The 16,227-nt window shown below is 67.4% G+C and overlaps 1 protein-coding gene across 1 annotated transcript; it reads right to left on the reverse strand.

Moving 5' to 3' along the window:
• Positions 1-755: 755 nt before the first annotated feature.
• On the reverse strand, positions 756-12,946 carry FGFRL1 (fibroblast growth factor receptor like 1). Its single transcript, XM_068975195.1, has 7 exons — positions 12,862-12,946; positions 12,524-12,618; positions 4,112-4,384; positions 2,952-3,032; positions 2,571-2,855; positions 2,131-2,484; positions 756-1,995 (listed from the first exon to the last, which is right to left on the reverse strand). Exons 2-7 carry the CDS (start codon positions 12,600-12,602, stop codon positions 1,541-1,543), a joined length of 1,527 nt encoding a protein of 508 aa, XP_068831296.1. The 5' UTR covers positions 12,603-12,618; positions 12,862-12,946; the 3' UTR covers positions 756-1,540.
• Between the last annotated feature and the right edge of the window lie 3,281 nt (positions 12,947-16,227).

Consider the following 16,227-nt stretch of genomic DNA (forward strand, 5'->3'; position numbering starts at 1 on the left):
CCTCAGGGCCGGCCCCTGCCTCCTTGGAGACAGGAGTGGGGTCCACCCTGGGGGGCCAGAGGCTGGGGGCACAGCACTGAAGTGGACAGGGGGTGCCGTCCTGCCTCTCCTGGGGTCCCAGCAGAGGAGGGAGGGGCAGCTCGAGGCAGCAGAGGCGGGGGTCCAGCTCGGAGCCTGGGAGAGGATGTGGGCCGCAGCCCGGGAGGGGGCCACGGAGGAGGCAAGATGGCCCGGCCTCCAGGTCAGGCAGGGCCCGTGCTCCTGGCCTGAAGTGCTGAGAACCAGAACCAGGCTGGCCCCAGGGGCCTCGCGAAAATCGCACAAGCTGTTCGTGCTCCTCAAGAGGCTCCAGAACCTACGGGCCGGAGCAGCCGAAGCCCTGCCTGCTGGCCGATGAGTCAGAGCCTGTCTCCCCGTTGAGGGAGGCACTGCTGCCCCAACCAGGGTGGATGGGGCCCTGCGGCAGCCCCCAGCCCACCTGCCCGCCGAGGGCACACAGCGAGCCCCGGAATGTGGGGCGCGACGAGCACAGGCCCTGTGGTGAGGACTGGGGGCGGGGGGGGTCACACCAGTAGAGAAAGCAGATCCCCAGACAGCCAGACTCGGGCCGGCCAGAGACGCGTGTCCCGGACACTGACGGTGGGCCCTGGGGGACCCGAGCCTGCGGCCTGGCCGAGGGGCTCCTGGCATACAGGCGCACGCGCGCATGGGAAGGAACACCAGCTTCAAGGAAAAGGATGCACGTTTTCTTGTTTTACAAAATAAATTAAATATACGAAGCGTCAGCTCAAACTCTATATAAAATTACAAAGGTCTGGGGCCACGGGTAACAGGGTGATGGGTGCCCAGGCCAGGGTGGACATCCAGTGTGGCCACAAAGCCAGGTGGGTCCTGGGCCCTGGAAGAGGCCAAGTCTCCGTGGCCCAGCCCTCCTTTCATCATTATTAATATTATTATCTTAATTTCTTAAATATAAATATCAAGGCCCCTCCTCTCTGGCAGTGGGAGGCCGGGTGGGACGAAAGTCACCCCCAGCTGGCTCCAGCCTCTCAGGACAGGGCCCAGGACTGCTCCGCCCGACCCCCCTCCAGGGTGCTGGTGGACTCCTGGACACCAGGACAGGTGGTGGCAAAAATAGCCTGGGCAGGGACACAGGCAGGCAGGCGTAGGGAAGGGGTCGGAGTTTTTGGTTTGCAAAGCCAGGGTGCCTCTCAGATCTCCTGCCAGGCCAGGGTGGGGGGGTGCCCGTGGCCCCCGTGAAATCCTCACAGGGCCAAGGGATTCCTTCACGAGCTAGCCGGTTGCCACATGCGCACTGCGGTTACAATACGGACCTTCCCAAAGGCTTCTCAGTCTGAGTGTGTGTGTGTGTGTGTGTGTGTGTGTGTGTGTGTGTGTCCAGAGGTATGTGGTGTGTGTGTGCGCATCCACGTGCGTGTGCGCCCCCCCGGGGCATGGGGAGACGGGCCCGTGGTGCGTCCCCGCTGTGGCCCTCTGCCCCCAGCCTGCACGGGGTGGCCTCTGCAAGCCCCCCAGGCGCCTAGCACTGGCAGTGGATGTGCTGATGCTGGTGGACTTTGCCCTCCGCGTGTGAGTGTGTGTGTGTGTGTGTGTGTGAGTGTGTGTGCGTGTGCGTGTCTGTGTAGAGTTTGGGGTAAAGCTTGGGGCCGGTGGCTGAGCCGGGGCCCAGCAGGTGTTGGGGGGCAGCCGGGGGCCCGAGCTCCTCACACAGCCCCACTCCGGGGCCGGAGCCCAGGGTGGCGGGGGCAGGCAGGTCCTTATCCCCGCCGCGGTCGCGGGCTGTGGCGGGCGGGCGATGTGCAGGGGCCGGGGGAGCCGGGGCCGGGGCGCACGGCTTCTTCTTGGCCTGGCAGAGCCACAGGACCACGGTGCCCACGATGAAGACCGCGCCGGCTGGGATGCCGATGACCACCGGCCACGGCAGGCTGGTGCTGGAGGACGAGGGGGCCACGGGCGGCCCTGGTGGCTTTGGGTCTACGGGAGAAACCGAGGAGGGCAGGGAGGGCACTGTCAGGGCGCGGGCATCCTACAACCCAGCTGGTGCGCACGGGCGGGGCGGGACCCCGGGGGCGGGGCGGGACCCCGGGGGGCGGGGCGGGGCGCACGTACCGGGCAGCACCGTCAGGAAGGCGCTGCGGAAGCTGTAGCCCATGGTGTTGGCTCCCAGGCAGATGTACATGCCCGCGTCATCCTGGCGCGCACGCGTGATGAGCAGCTTGTTGAGGTAGGAGCCGTCGGGCCGCGACCACACGTCGCCGGTGGGCAGCACCACGAACTTCTGGCCGCCCACGTCGATGGTGGAGTTGTAGCGGCCTTCGGCGCCGTACTCCACGCGCTTCAGCCACTGGATCACCGGCTTCACGTCGCTGCGCACTTTGCACTGGAAGGATGTCGTGCCCCCGAAGTCCACCGTCGTGTTCACGGGGTGCGTGCCCGTGAGCACAGGCTTGGAACGCGTCCGCTCTGCGCAGGGACAAGCGTTGGGCGCGGCCCCAGGGCTGCAGCCCACCCTCAGCCCTCGCCCCACCCACGCCCCCACCCGAACTCACGGATCACGTCCACCTTGTAGGTGGCGTTGATGGCGCCTGCGCGGTTCGACACGCGGCACGTGTACTTGCCACTGTCCTCCGGGCGCAGGTTCTTCAGGCTCAGCGTCCATTTCTTCTTCCTGTGCTCGCCCGCCTCCGGGCGGGTCAAGGCCTGGTCATCCTTCATCCACATGATATCGGGCCGCGGGTGCCCGCTGGCCACGCACTTGAGCCGCACGGAGCTGCCCACGGGCCGCGCAATCACGCGGCGCCTCATCTTGGAGGGCTGCGTGAAGCGGGGCCGCGCTGCAGAGGGAGGGAGGCGTGGAGGTCAGAGGGCCAGGCGGGGTTGGGGGAGCGGTGAGGCCCAGCCCCCAGCCCACCTGACGCCCCTCTGCTCACCCCACTGCTTGCCGGCTGGATCTTCCTGGCCCCCAGAGGAGCTGTCGTGCCCTGGGCTCTCCCTTCCTGGACTGGTGTCATCTGGTGGGGGGCACGTGACAGGTGCCTCAGTAGCCCCTGTGAGACCCCAGCATAGACCCCAGCCCCAGGCCCAGCTTGGAGGCTCCAGCACACCAGCAGGAGGCCGTGGATGCATGCCCGCAGCTCAGAATCCCAGGGACAGCTGGGCGGGAGCCGCCTCCCGGCCCACTGCCTGGGTGCAGGTGACCCCGCCAGGCGTGGGTGGGACAGAGGTCTGGCTCTCCCACCCTGGCTCCCGGGGGTCTGCAGGGCCTGGGGGCGGTGGGGGCCGGGGCCCGCCAGCAGCTGCAGTAACCCTAGCCCACATCAAGGGGCCGAGGGCTCGGTGAACTGACATGGCTCGCATACCGCCTGGTCATCCTCCCCTTTGAAAGGACGTGGTGGGGGACACCCACAGTATTCCCATTCCACAGTCCAGAGGGAACCTGGAGGGGGGGGTGCGCGGGGAATGCTGAGGAATGCCCCCTCCCCGGGACAGCCGCCGCCGCCAGGGCCCAGGACCAAGGCCCAGCTCTCGGACCCCACCCCGGAACCCAACGGCAGGGCGTGTGGGTCAGGCTCCTCCTTTGTGCTGCTCCGGCGCCCGTGGGGGAGGGCCAGGCCAGCGCCTGGTACCAGCGAGTGAAGGGCGTGTTGCTGGGGCGCCGCCCAGTCCCCAAGCCCAGGCCCCCGGAGGCAGAGGAGAACACAAGGCCCTTGCTTCCCAGCGGCCCCTCTGAACTCAGAAACCTGAGCCTCAAAGTCACGGCCGACGCCAAGGCTACCGGCCGGCCTGGCCCACCAGGCTGCACTTCGGTTCAAGCTGGGGCCCCCCCACCCACTCCTGCCGTCTCCCAGCCAGCCCTGGCCCCTCAAGCTGGCAGAACTTTGGCGGAGAAGAAGCTGGGAGGAAAGGGCCCCCCCGAGGTGCAGCCTGAGGAGGCAGCCCGGGCTGGCGGGTGTCCTGGACTCAGAGGCAGCCAGCGGGACCCCAGGGTCCTGGGGGGCAGTGGTCAAGTTCAGGCAGGACGGAGGGTGCCGGTGGGCACTCAGGGAAGCGCTGCCTCCCTGCCAGTGCAAGACCCTGCCCCAACACTGACCCATCACTATGAGCGTGTAGTTGACGCTGAGGCTCCCGAAGCCGTTGGTGGCTTTGCACACATAGGCACCAGCATCCTCCGGTTCCACTTCCTTCACCTTCAGCCCTTGGGGCAGCACGCGGAAGCGGCTCCAGCCGCCGTGGATCGTCCGGCCGTCCTTGGTCCACATGGTCAGTGGCGGCGGGTCCCCCTCCACGGGGCACTGCAGCCGAACCGTGCGGCCTAGCCGGGCCACCTGCCTCGGGACCACCTTGTCCGCCATCCTCGGGGGCCCTGTGGGGGTCAGAGGGTTCCGTCAGGGAGGAGGGGACTGGCAGCGGGTCGGTCAGGGCAAAGGCAGTGTGGGCACTGGGAGCTGGCGGGAGGGCTGTCCCTGCCGGGAGCCCACCCAGGACCCCACGCAGAAACGCCTGCCCCCCCAGACCACAGGGGCCCCTGCGCGCTCTCGCACAGGAGCTGGAACGCAGTCCGGAGGACCGGCTCACCCAGGACACACGTGCACAGGCCAGTAAGGACAGCCCCTCACGGGCAGGGTGTGCACACGCGAGCGTCTCTGCATCTGTGCCCGTGCGTGCCTGGGCTACACTGAACCAGGTCTGTCTGCCCGGACAAGAGCCTCCCCGCTGCCAGCCAGGCCACGCCAGGTCACCAAGGCCTTGGGGTCAGAGGGCAAGCAGCTGGGCACCCCCGCTATGGGTGACCACTCTCTCCCATGGGAGAAGCCAGAGTCCTGGGCTGAGGCCACTGGCGCCCCTGACCGTCCCTGATCCCCCGGCCTGGGTCAAGCTTCAGTTCCTCTGGGGTGAAGTGTGGGCACAACGGGGGTGATCAGGTCTACACGGCAACAGGAGACAGTTCGGGGGAAGGACGCCGCGGACACCACAAGGATACGGAGCTACCTCCAGGGGACCCTCAGCCCCCGCCGTGCCCAGGGCCCAGAGCCAGGGCCCGCGTGCAGCTCCAGCACCACGGGAAGACCACGGGGGCTTCGGGCCTCTCTCGCGGGCAGCCACCCCTGTCCCTCAGGCCAGGAGAGGCAGCCATGAGCACTCAGCTGCCCTTCCCAGGGGCTTGACTGGGCTTGGCTCCCGGGACTGCAGCCACCAGCCACTGGAAGGTGCCTCCACCCCTCGAGTCCGCCACTCAGGCCAGGAGGGCCGCGGCCGAGTGTCCTGGCCGCGCGGAGGTGCTGGCCTGGAGCGGCTGCTCTGAGACGCTATCGTTTGGGGCCCAAGGGCAGCGTGTGTTTTCAATAACCAGCGGGTGTTTCTCCAGCACGGCCAGCTGGTCCCACCGCTGCTTTGCAACTGGAGGGCTCCTGTGGGTCCCGCAGACGCTCCGGTTCCCAGGGCCCTGCAGGGCATGGACCCCCACCGCCCCTGCCTGGGGTGCTGAGGGGGGGTGGCGGCTGTGACCCCGGGGATGGGCGAGCTGACGGCCCTGGGCTCCGCTTCTCTGGGGCCCCAAGTGGGGAGGGGGTCCCGAGGCTCTGCTTCCAGGGGACCGGGGTGTGAGCTACAGAGATCCTATTCGGGGGGCCGCACCCCCACGAGGCAGCTGCACCGGCCAGCCAGCCCTCATGCTTCCCCTGACCACCTCTCCCTAATGACTTCGCAGTCTGCAGGGCCTGCCCCCAGGCACCCACTCAGTTCACAGTGCGGGGGGTGTCAGGGGCCCCAGACGAGTGGACCCCAGGAGGGCCCAACCAGGCTGCCCAGGGCCCAGGCCTCATTCCCAGGCAGACCCTGTCCACCACCTGTCACCGCCTGAAATTCCACCATCCCCAGGGGCCTCCCAGGCTGCAGGACAAAGCGGGTACCCCCAGCCTGTCCCCGGTCCCCCAGGCTGACACCTGGACACAAGGATCAGACGCGCAGACCCACACGTGTCCACACAGACACACGCGTATGCGGAGCCTCCCTGGTGGGGCTCTGCCTGTCCTGACCACAACCTGCAGGGACCACTGGGCCCTCGCCAACACCCCCAGACCCTGAGCAGCCTGCCTCAGTGGCAGAGAAGGGGCCCTCCCCATTCCCCAGGAGGCCTTCAGAAGTGGGGGTGGGGTAACTGTGAGTGGCACGGACGCTGCCCAGGGTCACTGCGGAGAGGAGGGACGGGGTCTGCTGACCGCCAGATGGGCCGGAAGTGTGGGCCCGCGAGCCGGCCTGAGCGGAGGCGGACGAGGCAGTGCCCACGGAGCCAGCCGCATCCCAAAGCAAACAGCCCCTCCCGCGCGGCTGCCCCGCCCCCGCCTGTGCTCTGCCTGGCCAGCCTCTGCAGAGACCCCCGCAGGCTCACAGGCGGGAGGCCCGGCCCCCCAGACTCCTAGGGGTTTTGGCTGCCAGCACGGCTGCGGCAGCCCTATATTTAGCCCAGGAAACACAAGCCCCGTTGTTCCACCTGGACGGGGCATCCCGACGCTTTGCCATGGAAACTGAGGCTCGCCTGGGGACCTGGGGCCCCTGCAGGGCCTGGTGGTGTGGGGGTGCCTAGGGGGATAGCCTCTCAGCTCCCGGCAAGGCCTCCACCCAGCTGCCGCCCCTCCCTAGAGCGCAGCCTCCAGGAAGCCCCAAACTAGCACCTCCCCAGAGCCACAGTGCGGGGAGGTTTGGGGTACAGGCAAGGTGCAAAGAGGGTGTGGAGGCAGCAGGCTGTGCAGGGTCTCACCCAGGATGCAGGCTGAGCATCGTGGGCATGGGCAAAGGGGGCAGAGCCCCTCCCTCCTCCCCTCCCTCCTCCTTGCCAGGTTCTGCAGCTGCTCCAGCGTTCAGCTGCTAAGTCCGTAGGACTCTGCGACCCCGTGGACTGCAGGCCGCCAGGCTCCCCTGACCATGGGCTTCTCCAGGCGAGGACGCTGGAGCGGGGTGTCGTGCCTTCCTCCAGGGGATATCCCAACCTAAGGGTCGAACCTGGGTCTCCTGCATTGCAGGTGGACTCTTCACCCCTGAGCCACTGGGGAACCTGGAACTGGGCCACAAGCGGCCGCGATACTGCCCCCATACGCTGTCCCCCAGACGCACACCCCAACAGGGGGTGCAGACCCCCTCCTCTGAGCGCCGGAGACCCCCAGGCTTGCAGGCCCCCCGCCTGGCCGGGGCTCCATTTCCCCAGGTTTGCTATAACAAGACCTTGCTGCGACCCAGGGCAGAGGTGCTGGGCAGATGGAGAAGGGACCGCCAGCTGGAGCCCCCTCAAATCCCCAAAGTCATCATCACAGGGCCCGGGGGCCACCCCGAAGTGCAGCACCCGTGCCTCGCGGCCTCTGCCCCCCTGGGGCGGGGTGAACTGCCCTGGCCATTCCGCCTGGACCCGCACTCCCTGCTCTGTCCACAGTCTGCCAGGGGCCTGGCCATGGGGAGCGGGGGCACCCCAAGGTCAGCCCTCACCCCTCCCAGGCACCCAGGGTGCTTGGTGGGCCCTGGCCTGCGGCTCCAAGCTCCCTTCAAGGGGGGTGAGCCAGACACCGCCCTCCCCCAAACCCCAGGTGCCAGAGGCCTCAGAGCAGGTGAGGTGATGGAGCCTGAGCCCTCAGCCTGCACGTCAGGGCAGCTCTGTCCCCAGCAAACCCTGCAAAGCCCCCAAGTTTCCAGCCTGAGGAATGCTCTGGCCGCGGCAAGGCTGGGGGGGGCGGTGGATCAAGCCGACCATGGTGGGCCTGGCTACGGGTGGGGGCGGCCGGTTGGGAGCTGCCATCGTGCCGTGTGGGACCAGCTAAGCTAGCAGGTGGGGAGGGGGCTGGGCCCCAGAGGTGGACAAACAAGGCCGGCCTGGACGCCTGCACCAGGCACTAGGCTGTCTAGGCGGTGGGACACATGAGGTGTTCGGCACGGTGGGCGCCAGGCTCTGGGCCCAGCATCCTCCCCAGGGAGGCGAGGCCCCAGGGGAAGGGCAGGAGCACCCGGGTCGGGGTGGGCACAGGGGAGGACCACCACGCAGCTGCCAGGAGGCGGGCAGACCCCCGCCCAGCACCGCTGCACAGCTGCACACGCTCACAGGCTCCTGGTCACCAGCTGGCCCGGGGCGGCCCCGGGGGCCGGACCCACGGGATCTGTGGTGGAACTGGTAGGACCCGCAGGACAGGTGGTTGCCCGAGAAACCAGGCCATTCTGGGCGTGGCAAAGGGACAGCCTGACCCACCGAGCAAGGCGGCGGGAGTGTCCCCGCCACCCGCTGCCCAGCTGCCCGGCAGAGGAGTGGGCACCAGGGGGCCCTTCCACTTCCAGTGGAAGCCAGCCTCAGGGCTCCTCTGCCTCACCCTCAGCACCCCCGGACCCCGGCCCAGCACCCCCGGGACCCTGGCTGGGGGCCCAGAGCATCACCCTGAGGGTGCCACATCCCTGGGGGCACCCATGGGAACTGCCAGTGGGGGACGGTGATTGGAAAGCACCCAGCCCGCCCGGGGCACAGCTGAGCACTGGGCAGCCCTCGCGCAGTGCCAAGGTCTCACTGGGTCCACAGACTCAGTGCCGACCCTCCCGCAAACCTGCCTGTGCCTGCCCCCCGCCACCACCCCACAGACGCGCTCCCAGCTGTCAGAGGGCGGAGAGGGCCCTTGTCCACCGGGGCCTCCCACACCTGCCGTGCTGGATGCAGCGGACAGGATAACGTGCTTCGGGGCCCAGACCACCCCAGGGGCAGTCACCTAGGAGGTGAGAGGACCCTTCCTGAGCCTGGAGCCCCCTGGCGTTCAGGGCCAATGCGGGGTCTCCAGGCTACAGCCGCAGACGACCAACCCCCAGCAGCCGGCCTGGTCCCACATCCGCTCCACTGAGCCCTGAGCGGCTTCTCCTGGACAGGCCTGAGGCCCTGAGGCCCAAGCGACCCAGACTGGGCACCCCCAGGCCCCAGAGGCTGTGGGGTGGGCCACCGGACTCTCAGGGTGAGCTCTGGGACCAGCCCCACAGTGCAGCCAGGACCCAGACTGGCTGCCGCGCAGGCGGGGGGCAGCCCTGGACACGAGGGCGCCTGGGGGCAGCATCACGGGAGCCGGGGCCTCCCTCCTCCCTGCCGGCTCCACAGGGCCCGTTATCCAGCACACAGCTTGTGAAAATCTCTCACAAAATAAACTCCCCGGCAGGAAGAAGAGGAGTTGTGTTTCCTGCCAAGATGGGGGCCCTGGGGCTCGGCAGCCCCGAGGCTGGGGCAACTCCCTGCCCTGCCTCCGGCTTGGGGACAGCTCCAGAAGCCCCCCTCACCCTGGGCCAGTCCCCCCCTGGGCCAGTCTGCTCGGTGTGGGCATGTGCCCCCCCATCCCAGCATGCCACCTCCAGACCCTGCCCCAGCCACTCGGCGGGGCACAGGGTAGGAACAGAGGCCCCAGTGCACCACCCCCCAGACGCTCCCCTCGGCCGACCAGCCCAGCCCTTCCCCACCCGAGGGCCCTACCCTGCTAGGCCGAGGCACTGTGCCCACCCTGGCCATGGTGGGCTGCCCACCTCTGCCTACGACACTCCTGCCGCTGGAGGCCTTCCTTGCCTCACCTGACTGGGACCACCTCTCCTTCCAGGCCCATCCCACCTGGTCCTGTGAAACCCGAGCCTCTCCAGGGGACCCAGGGCTGCGAAACCCACAGGACGGTGGCCCCTGCTCACCTTGGGCCCTGAGAGAAGGCAGGCTGTGCTTACTGGAGCACCCGGGACCACCGCTAGGAAGAGTGGGGGGCCACACCAGACAGGGCGTCCATGGGGTGGGCACCCCTTCCTTCCGCATGCTGACCCGCTCACTGAGGCTGTCCCCCGGACACACCAGGCTGTGGTCACCCGTGGAGGCATAGAACGGGGCAAAGCAGGCCAAGATGGGCTGCCTCCGTTCACCTCCCCCGCACGTCCGTGGGGCCCGGGCTGCCCAGCCGACCCAGAGGCTGGGGCTGCTACTGGAGAAAACCAGCAACTCCCTTGTTAGGGCTGCCGCAGAGCCAGGAGGACTTGGGGGCCCATTGATCCTGACGCACTGGAGACGGAGCCTGGTAGGCAGCAATTCCAGGTCCAGCCAAGGGCGACTTTCTTTGCTCCCTCTTCCCCGCAGAGTGGGCAGTGGTTTATTTTCCTTTCCAGGAGTGTGGCCCAAGACAAGACATAAGTGGGCCGCTGACCTAGGTCCACCTTGCAGAGCCTGGGCCGGGCTCCCGTGAGTCCACCTAGGCCCGGCCGCACACTGGCCAGTGCTGCCTGCAGGGGCCTGGGGGGCAAGGAGGTGGCCCCTTGCAGCCCGGTCAGAGGCTGAGGTCCACCAGCACACACATCACAGCCTTTCTGACAGCCACACGCCTCCCTGTGGACTCACATGCCCTGGCAGAGCCTTCCACCACAGCCCCCAGGCAAGTCGGCCTGAAGTCTGTCCCATCCCACAGGCAGAAGGTGGCCGGGCACGCGCTGGCCAGGTCCAGGGGAGGGAGAGGGGCCTCCAGGGCCAGCTGCTCAGAGACCATCCACTGCACCATCCTCAGAAAAGTCCAGAGGTGGCACTTCTCAGAAAGCCCTGAAATGACTCTTTTCAAAGTAAATTGTAAAAGGCACTTCATTCGGAGCCTCTCGAATTCCCACTGTGAGAAATAAAGTGGAAACGGAGAAAGCCAAATTCTGTTTTTAAATTTGAAAAAAAAAAAAAAGCTTAAGACTAACCCACCGAGATTGTGAAACTTTAGGAAAAGGGGAACCTTAAAACTATTGAGTCTAGAAATGTACTGATTCCAGAAATTGTGACACCACGGGGAAAGCGGCTTCAAAAAACCACCCAAACTCTCTCTGCGCTGGTTTGCCTGCCTGAAGAAGGTCCACACGCAGCCTGTTCACGCGCCAAGTGGGAAGGGCCTGAGACAACTCTACCCTCCAGTCCAGGCCTGGAGGACAAGCCAACACGACTCAGGAAGAGCACCCCCACCAGGAACCACAGAGGCCCTTGCTTGCCCTTGGAAAGCGGCTCCCACCTCCCTACGGCCGCCAGGGCCCGCACCATGCAGCCCAAGGCCTCAGCCAAAGGGCACCGAGCGGGGTGTGGCCCCTGGGGGACCGCTCGGCGCCAAGGCAGGCCCTGCTGCCCACGGCCGTCCATGGCCCACTGCCACCCGCCCCTCCACTTCAGGCTCCAGCCAGTGGCCAGGTCAGGCCAGTGGCCTCCCGAGCCTCCCTAGCCAAGCGGCCAGAGGACAGGCAGGTTCGGGGATGGCAGAGTCCAAGCAGATGAAAGAGAAATTGGAGGCTGAGCTGCTGGCCCCAGGGGTGGGGAGCCTTGCTGGGCATGACCCAAGTGTCCGCAGCACCCTGGGCACTGCCATCTCGGCCACGCCTGGGCAGCCCCCACCCTCAAGCGAGCCAGCCAGTCCCCGGCAGGGCAGGCGTGGGGGGGGGGGTGGGTACCGTGGCATGAGGCCCACCTGGGCCGCCGCCCGCCACCCCACACCCGAATGCAGCCATATAAGGCCAGCCTGGGCTCGGTGCGCCTGCGGGACAGCGGCGGGGGCGGGGTGCGACGCCTCAGAGGACTGGTGGACAGGGCAAGGGCAATCCTGAGTGGTCAACACACCCACAGGGCTGGCCTGGCCGGTCCCGCCTCGCCGAAGGAGGCCGGCACGGAACATGGCGGTGAGAGGCCACGGGCGCGCATCGCCCATCGCCCGGCAGCCGAGGACGCCCCTTGCTGGGGCAGGGCTCCCTCCAGGGGTATCTGAGGCCGCCCTCTTGCACAGAAAGTGTGTGAGCCCACGTCCAGGCCCCACTGTGGCACACAGGCCACACTGAGGGACGCACTGTGTGCCTGAACGAGGTAGCCTCAGCGTCTGCTTTAAGACAGGCCCCAACTCTTCACCCTGTGTGCCGGGTCCTCAGTCCCCTGGCCCCAACCCTGCACCTTCTTGGAGACAGGCAGGCCTAGCGCACTGGTCTGGGTCGTTAGTCCCACATGCCAAGAAGGTCCCCACTGTCCCCACACCCGGCGCTGGCCACCAGGGGGTTTCTGTAGGTTTTCAGGGGCCTAACTGGGTCCACTGTGGCCAAACTGCCCACTGCCCAGGAATCCTCCACCAGCGGCTGCCCTCAACTGCAGCGGTGGGTGGATGTGTGTGCTCTGAGGGGGACTGGGGCCAGAGCCCAACCTGCCAGCCAGTGTGGGACCCCGTGCCAGAGCTGGGGGAGCCTGCGCAGTGAGATCACCCCGTGGGTGATCTGGGGGACCTCATGGCGAGAGGGGAGGCCCCGCAGACAGCTGAGGAGCCCTTGGGTGTGGGGCCGACGCGGGAGCTGCCCTGGCCCGTGGGTGAGCTGGGGGCCCAGTGGGTGAGGGGCCGGGCTGCGCGCGGCCAGCAGGGGCGGGGCGCAGGCACGCGCGCCAGGCGGGCACTGTGGCAGAGTTCAGGGCCGGAGGGAAAGGGGCGGCGCTGGCGGAGGCCGGGGCGCCGGGCTGGGAGCCAGCACTCACCTCGGGCGGCGGCGGCCGGCGGGAGGGCCCCCAGCAGCAGGAGCAGCAGCGGCAGCACCGACTCGGGGCTCGGCGTCATCTCGGCCAGTGCGGACCTGGGGGGGATTCAGAGGCTGGTCATCTACGTGCGGGTGGCGGGGGGGGGGGGGGTGGGTTTTCCGCCCCGCTCCCCCTCCCCCGGGCCGAGGGCCCCGGAGCCGCCAGCACCCCGGCCTTGGACCGAGGGGGACCGAGGTGCGGGCCGCCCCGCCTTCCCTGGCGCGCTCCGGGCGGAGGAAGCGGCGGCGGGGGAACCGTGGGTATCAAAGGCAGACAAAGGGTTTACACTAATTACCGACCTCCCCCGCCCCCCCTCCAAACACAGTCTGGATTCCTGGCGCTTGTAACTCGGGCCCTGCCCGCGGGACACACAACACCGGCGGCCCCGCAGATAATCGCCTGCGCCATTAGCGGACAAATTTGCGTTGGGGGGGCCCACGTGGGGTGCAGGGGCGGGGGCGGGGCGCGGGCAGGACCTCGGGCCGGGCGGGAGCCGCGGCGGCGCGTGCCGGTGCCTGCGGCCCCTCGCCGCGGAGCGGGGACCCGGACGCTCGGCCCCCGCCCCCTCCCGCGGCCCCGGCCCCCGACCCTCCGGAATCGGCCCTCCCAGTCTGCCCCGGGAATCGGAGGCGCGCGAAGGGGCTCACCTCGGCGGGGCTCGCGGGCGGCGGGGCTCAGGGCCGGGCCCGCGGGGCGCGCTGCGCGGTCATTGCCGCCCCGGGCGCCGCACCCCGCCGCCCCGCGCCCCCGGGCCCGGCCTCGGGACGGGGCGGCGCTACCTGCGCGCGGGCGGCTCGGGCTGGGGCCGGGGCGGGGATCGGGGGCCGGGGTCGGGGCGGGGGGCGAGGAGGGTGGCGAGGGCGGTCCGCGGGCCGGAGCCGCGATCCCGGGGCGGCGGGGCGAGGGGCCCGGGGCGCCACGCCGCGAGGCGTCCTTCCCTGCGGGGCTTTGTCAACTCTCCCGGAGCGAGCGCCGAGCCCGCCGCGCGCCCCGCCCCGACACAACTTCCCGCCAATCGGCGCGCCGCAGCCCCCGAGCCCCTCCCCGCGCCCCGCCCCCGCGCCCCGCCCCGAGCCCCGCCCCGCGCTCGAACTTCCCTCCAATCGGCGCGTCCTGGCCGCAGCGCCCCGCCCCGCGCCCCGCCCCCGCCCCCCCCGCCCCGCGCCCGAACTTTCCGCCAATCGGCGAGCGCGCCCGCCCCGCCGCCGCCCGGCTCGCGGCCTTAACCCTAGCAGCACGGGACGCCCGCGGCGGGGCGGCTCCCGGGGCGCGGCCACGCCCCCGCCCGTCCGCCTCGCCCCCGCAGGGCCCTGGCCCCGCCCCCAGCTTGTGTCCCCCCCGCTGGCGGCCGGGCCAGCACGCCGCGCCCCCACGCAGCCCCGGCCCAGCCTCGCCTCGCGCACCTCCAGGTCCCGCGCCGTCCACCTCGCACCTGCACCCGTGGGCGCCTGCATCCGAGTCCCCAACCTCAGGCCAACAGCCCCCCGCGCGCCTCTAGAGTCGTCCCTGATCGAGCTCCAGCTGGGCAGTCAGAGTCCCGATATCTGAGCCCCCCGGTGGTCGTCGGGAACGGAGGGGAGATCCAAGACCCCGCTCTGACCCCAGACGACTCCAGGGAGGGCCAAGTCGGGCATGACGTAGGGTGCAGAGATCCCGCCCTGGCGATCGGCTCATAGATCCGCTTGCCGGAGAGCAGATGTGTTCCCGCCGCCCACCTGGCGGTTTGCGGTCTCCTGTCCGCTAGCGATGGGGTGCGCGTGCCTTCAGTCGTGTCCGATTCTGGACTGTAGCCCGCCAGACGTCTCTGTCCATGGGATTTCCCAGGCAAGGGGACTGGAGTGTGTTGCCCTTCATACTCCAGGGGATCTTCCCCACCTAGGGATCAAAGCTGCCTCTCTTGGGTCTCCTGCGTTGGCAGGTGGATTCTTTACCGCTAGCACCAGGCGGGAAGACCAGTGATGGTAACAGAAGCGTATTAATAACTCAGCACCACCTCTAATCCTCATAATCAGTCAGACGTCTTGCTGTCACTTGTGCAGGCACGGTGAAAGCAGGTAATTCACCCAAGATTTCCCAGGCACTTGAGATGCCCAGGACTGGAACCGCGCACTGGAGAGAGCCCCGGTCCTGTGTCTCTTTCTCCACCTTGCCCACTGCCCTTCCCTTGGCTATTCAGCAACCAACATACACTGGCCCCCATGACTGCCCTCCTTCCGTCCGTCACCTGACCGCACCCCAAGCTCACTGGCCTGAATCAGTGGGCCAGTCTCCCCTGGGTTTCCCTTCACTGTCTCTTCACTGAAATTGCAAATCATTTTCTAAAAACATTTTAAATTTATTAATTTCCTTTTTGGCTGTGCTGGGTCTTTGTTGCTGTGAGAGGGCTTTCTCTAGCTGTGGCTAGTGGGGGCTACTCTTCTGGTGGTGTGCAGACTTCCTGTGGCGGCTTCTCTTGTTGGGAGCACAGGCCCTAGGTGTGCAGGCTTCAGTAATCGCGGCACGTGGGCTCAGTACTGGCCGCACGTGGGCTTAGTTGCTCCACAGCATGCGGGATCTTCCCAGATCAGTGGTCGAATCCATGCACCCTGCACTGGCAGGCAGATTCTCAGCCAGCGGACTCCAGGGAAGTCCCAGACTCATCCCTTAAAAACACGACCCTGATGCGTCTCTGGCTCCCCAGTGCCCTCAACACAAACCCCACCACCCCTGAGGCCCTGGACGCCTGGGCCCTGCCCAGTTCCCACCTCTACTCCCCGGTAGCACTCCCTGCGGCCCCTCTGGACCTCTGCTCCTGCTATTCCTCTGAGAACCCTTTCTGGAACAAGCTCTCTCCTCTTAGGGTTCCCTCTTCCAGGAAGCCTTCCAGGGAAAGCTGAAACTGGAGAGATCTTACAGGTCAGCATCCCCAGGGCAGAGGAGCGCTGGACTGGCGGTGTGAGCCATCAGGGTTTCAGCCCGTGGAGACCCAGGCTGCCCACTCCTTCCAAGCCAGCTATAGGCGGTTCCTCAATGCTGTTTCTGGGCCGGTAGGGCGCCCACCTCGTGGGTGGGTGGTGTTGAGCTGGGTGCTCACCATCCTGCCTGCACGCTGGGTGGAGGCCCAGACGCAGACCCGAGTAGCCCTCCTGCAAAGGCCCATCTAGTCAAAGCTATGGTTTTTCCAGTGGTCATGTATGGATGTGATAGTTGAGCCATAAAGAAAGCTGATCACCGAATAATTGATGCTTTTGAACTGTGGTGTTGGAGAAGACCTCTTGAGAGTCCCTTGGACTGCAAGGAGATCCAACCAGTCCATCCTAAAGGAGATCAGTCCTGAGTATTCATTGGAAGGACTGATGCTGAAGCTGAAACTCCAATACTTTGGCCACCTGATCTGAAGAATTAACTCATTGGAAAAGACCCTGATGCTGGGAAAGATTGAAGGTGGGAGGAGAGAGGGACGACAGGATGAGATGGTTGGATGGCATCACCAACTCAGTGGATATGAGTTTGGGTAAACTCCGGGAGTTGGAGATGGACAGGGAGGCCTGGCGTGCTGCAGTCCATGGAGTCCATGGGCTCACAGAGCTTCGGACACAACCGAGAGAGGACGCGACCGAGAGACTAAACTGAGCTGAACTGGGAGTCAGGCTCCGCAGCAGTGGGCAGGAAGCCAGGAGCGGCCG

Source organism: Capricornis sumatraensis, chromosome 7 (assembly GCF_032405125.1).
Source record: "Capricornis sumatraensis isolate serow.1 chromosome 7, serow.2, whole genome shotgun sequence".
Lineage (NCBI taxonomy): Eukaryota > Metazoa > Chordata > Mammalia > Artiodactyla > Bovidae > Capricornis > Capricornis sumatraensis.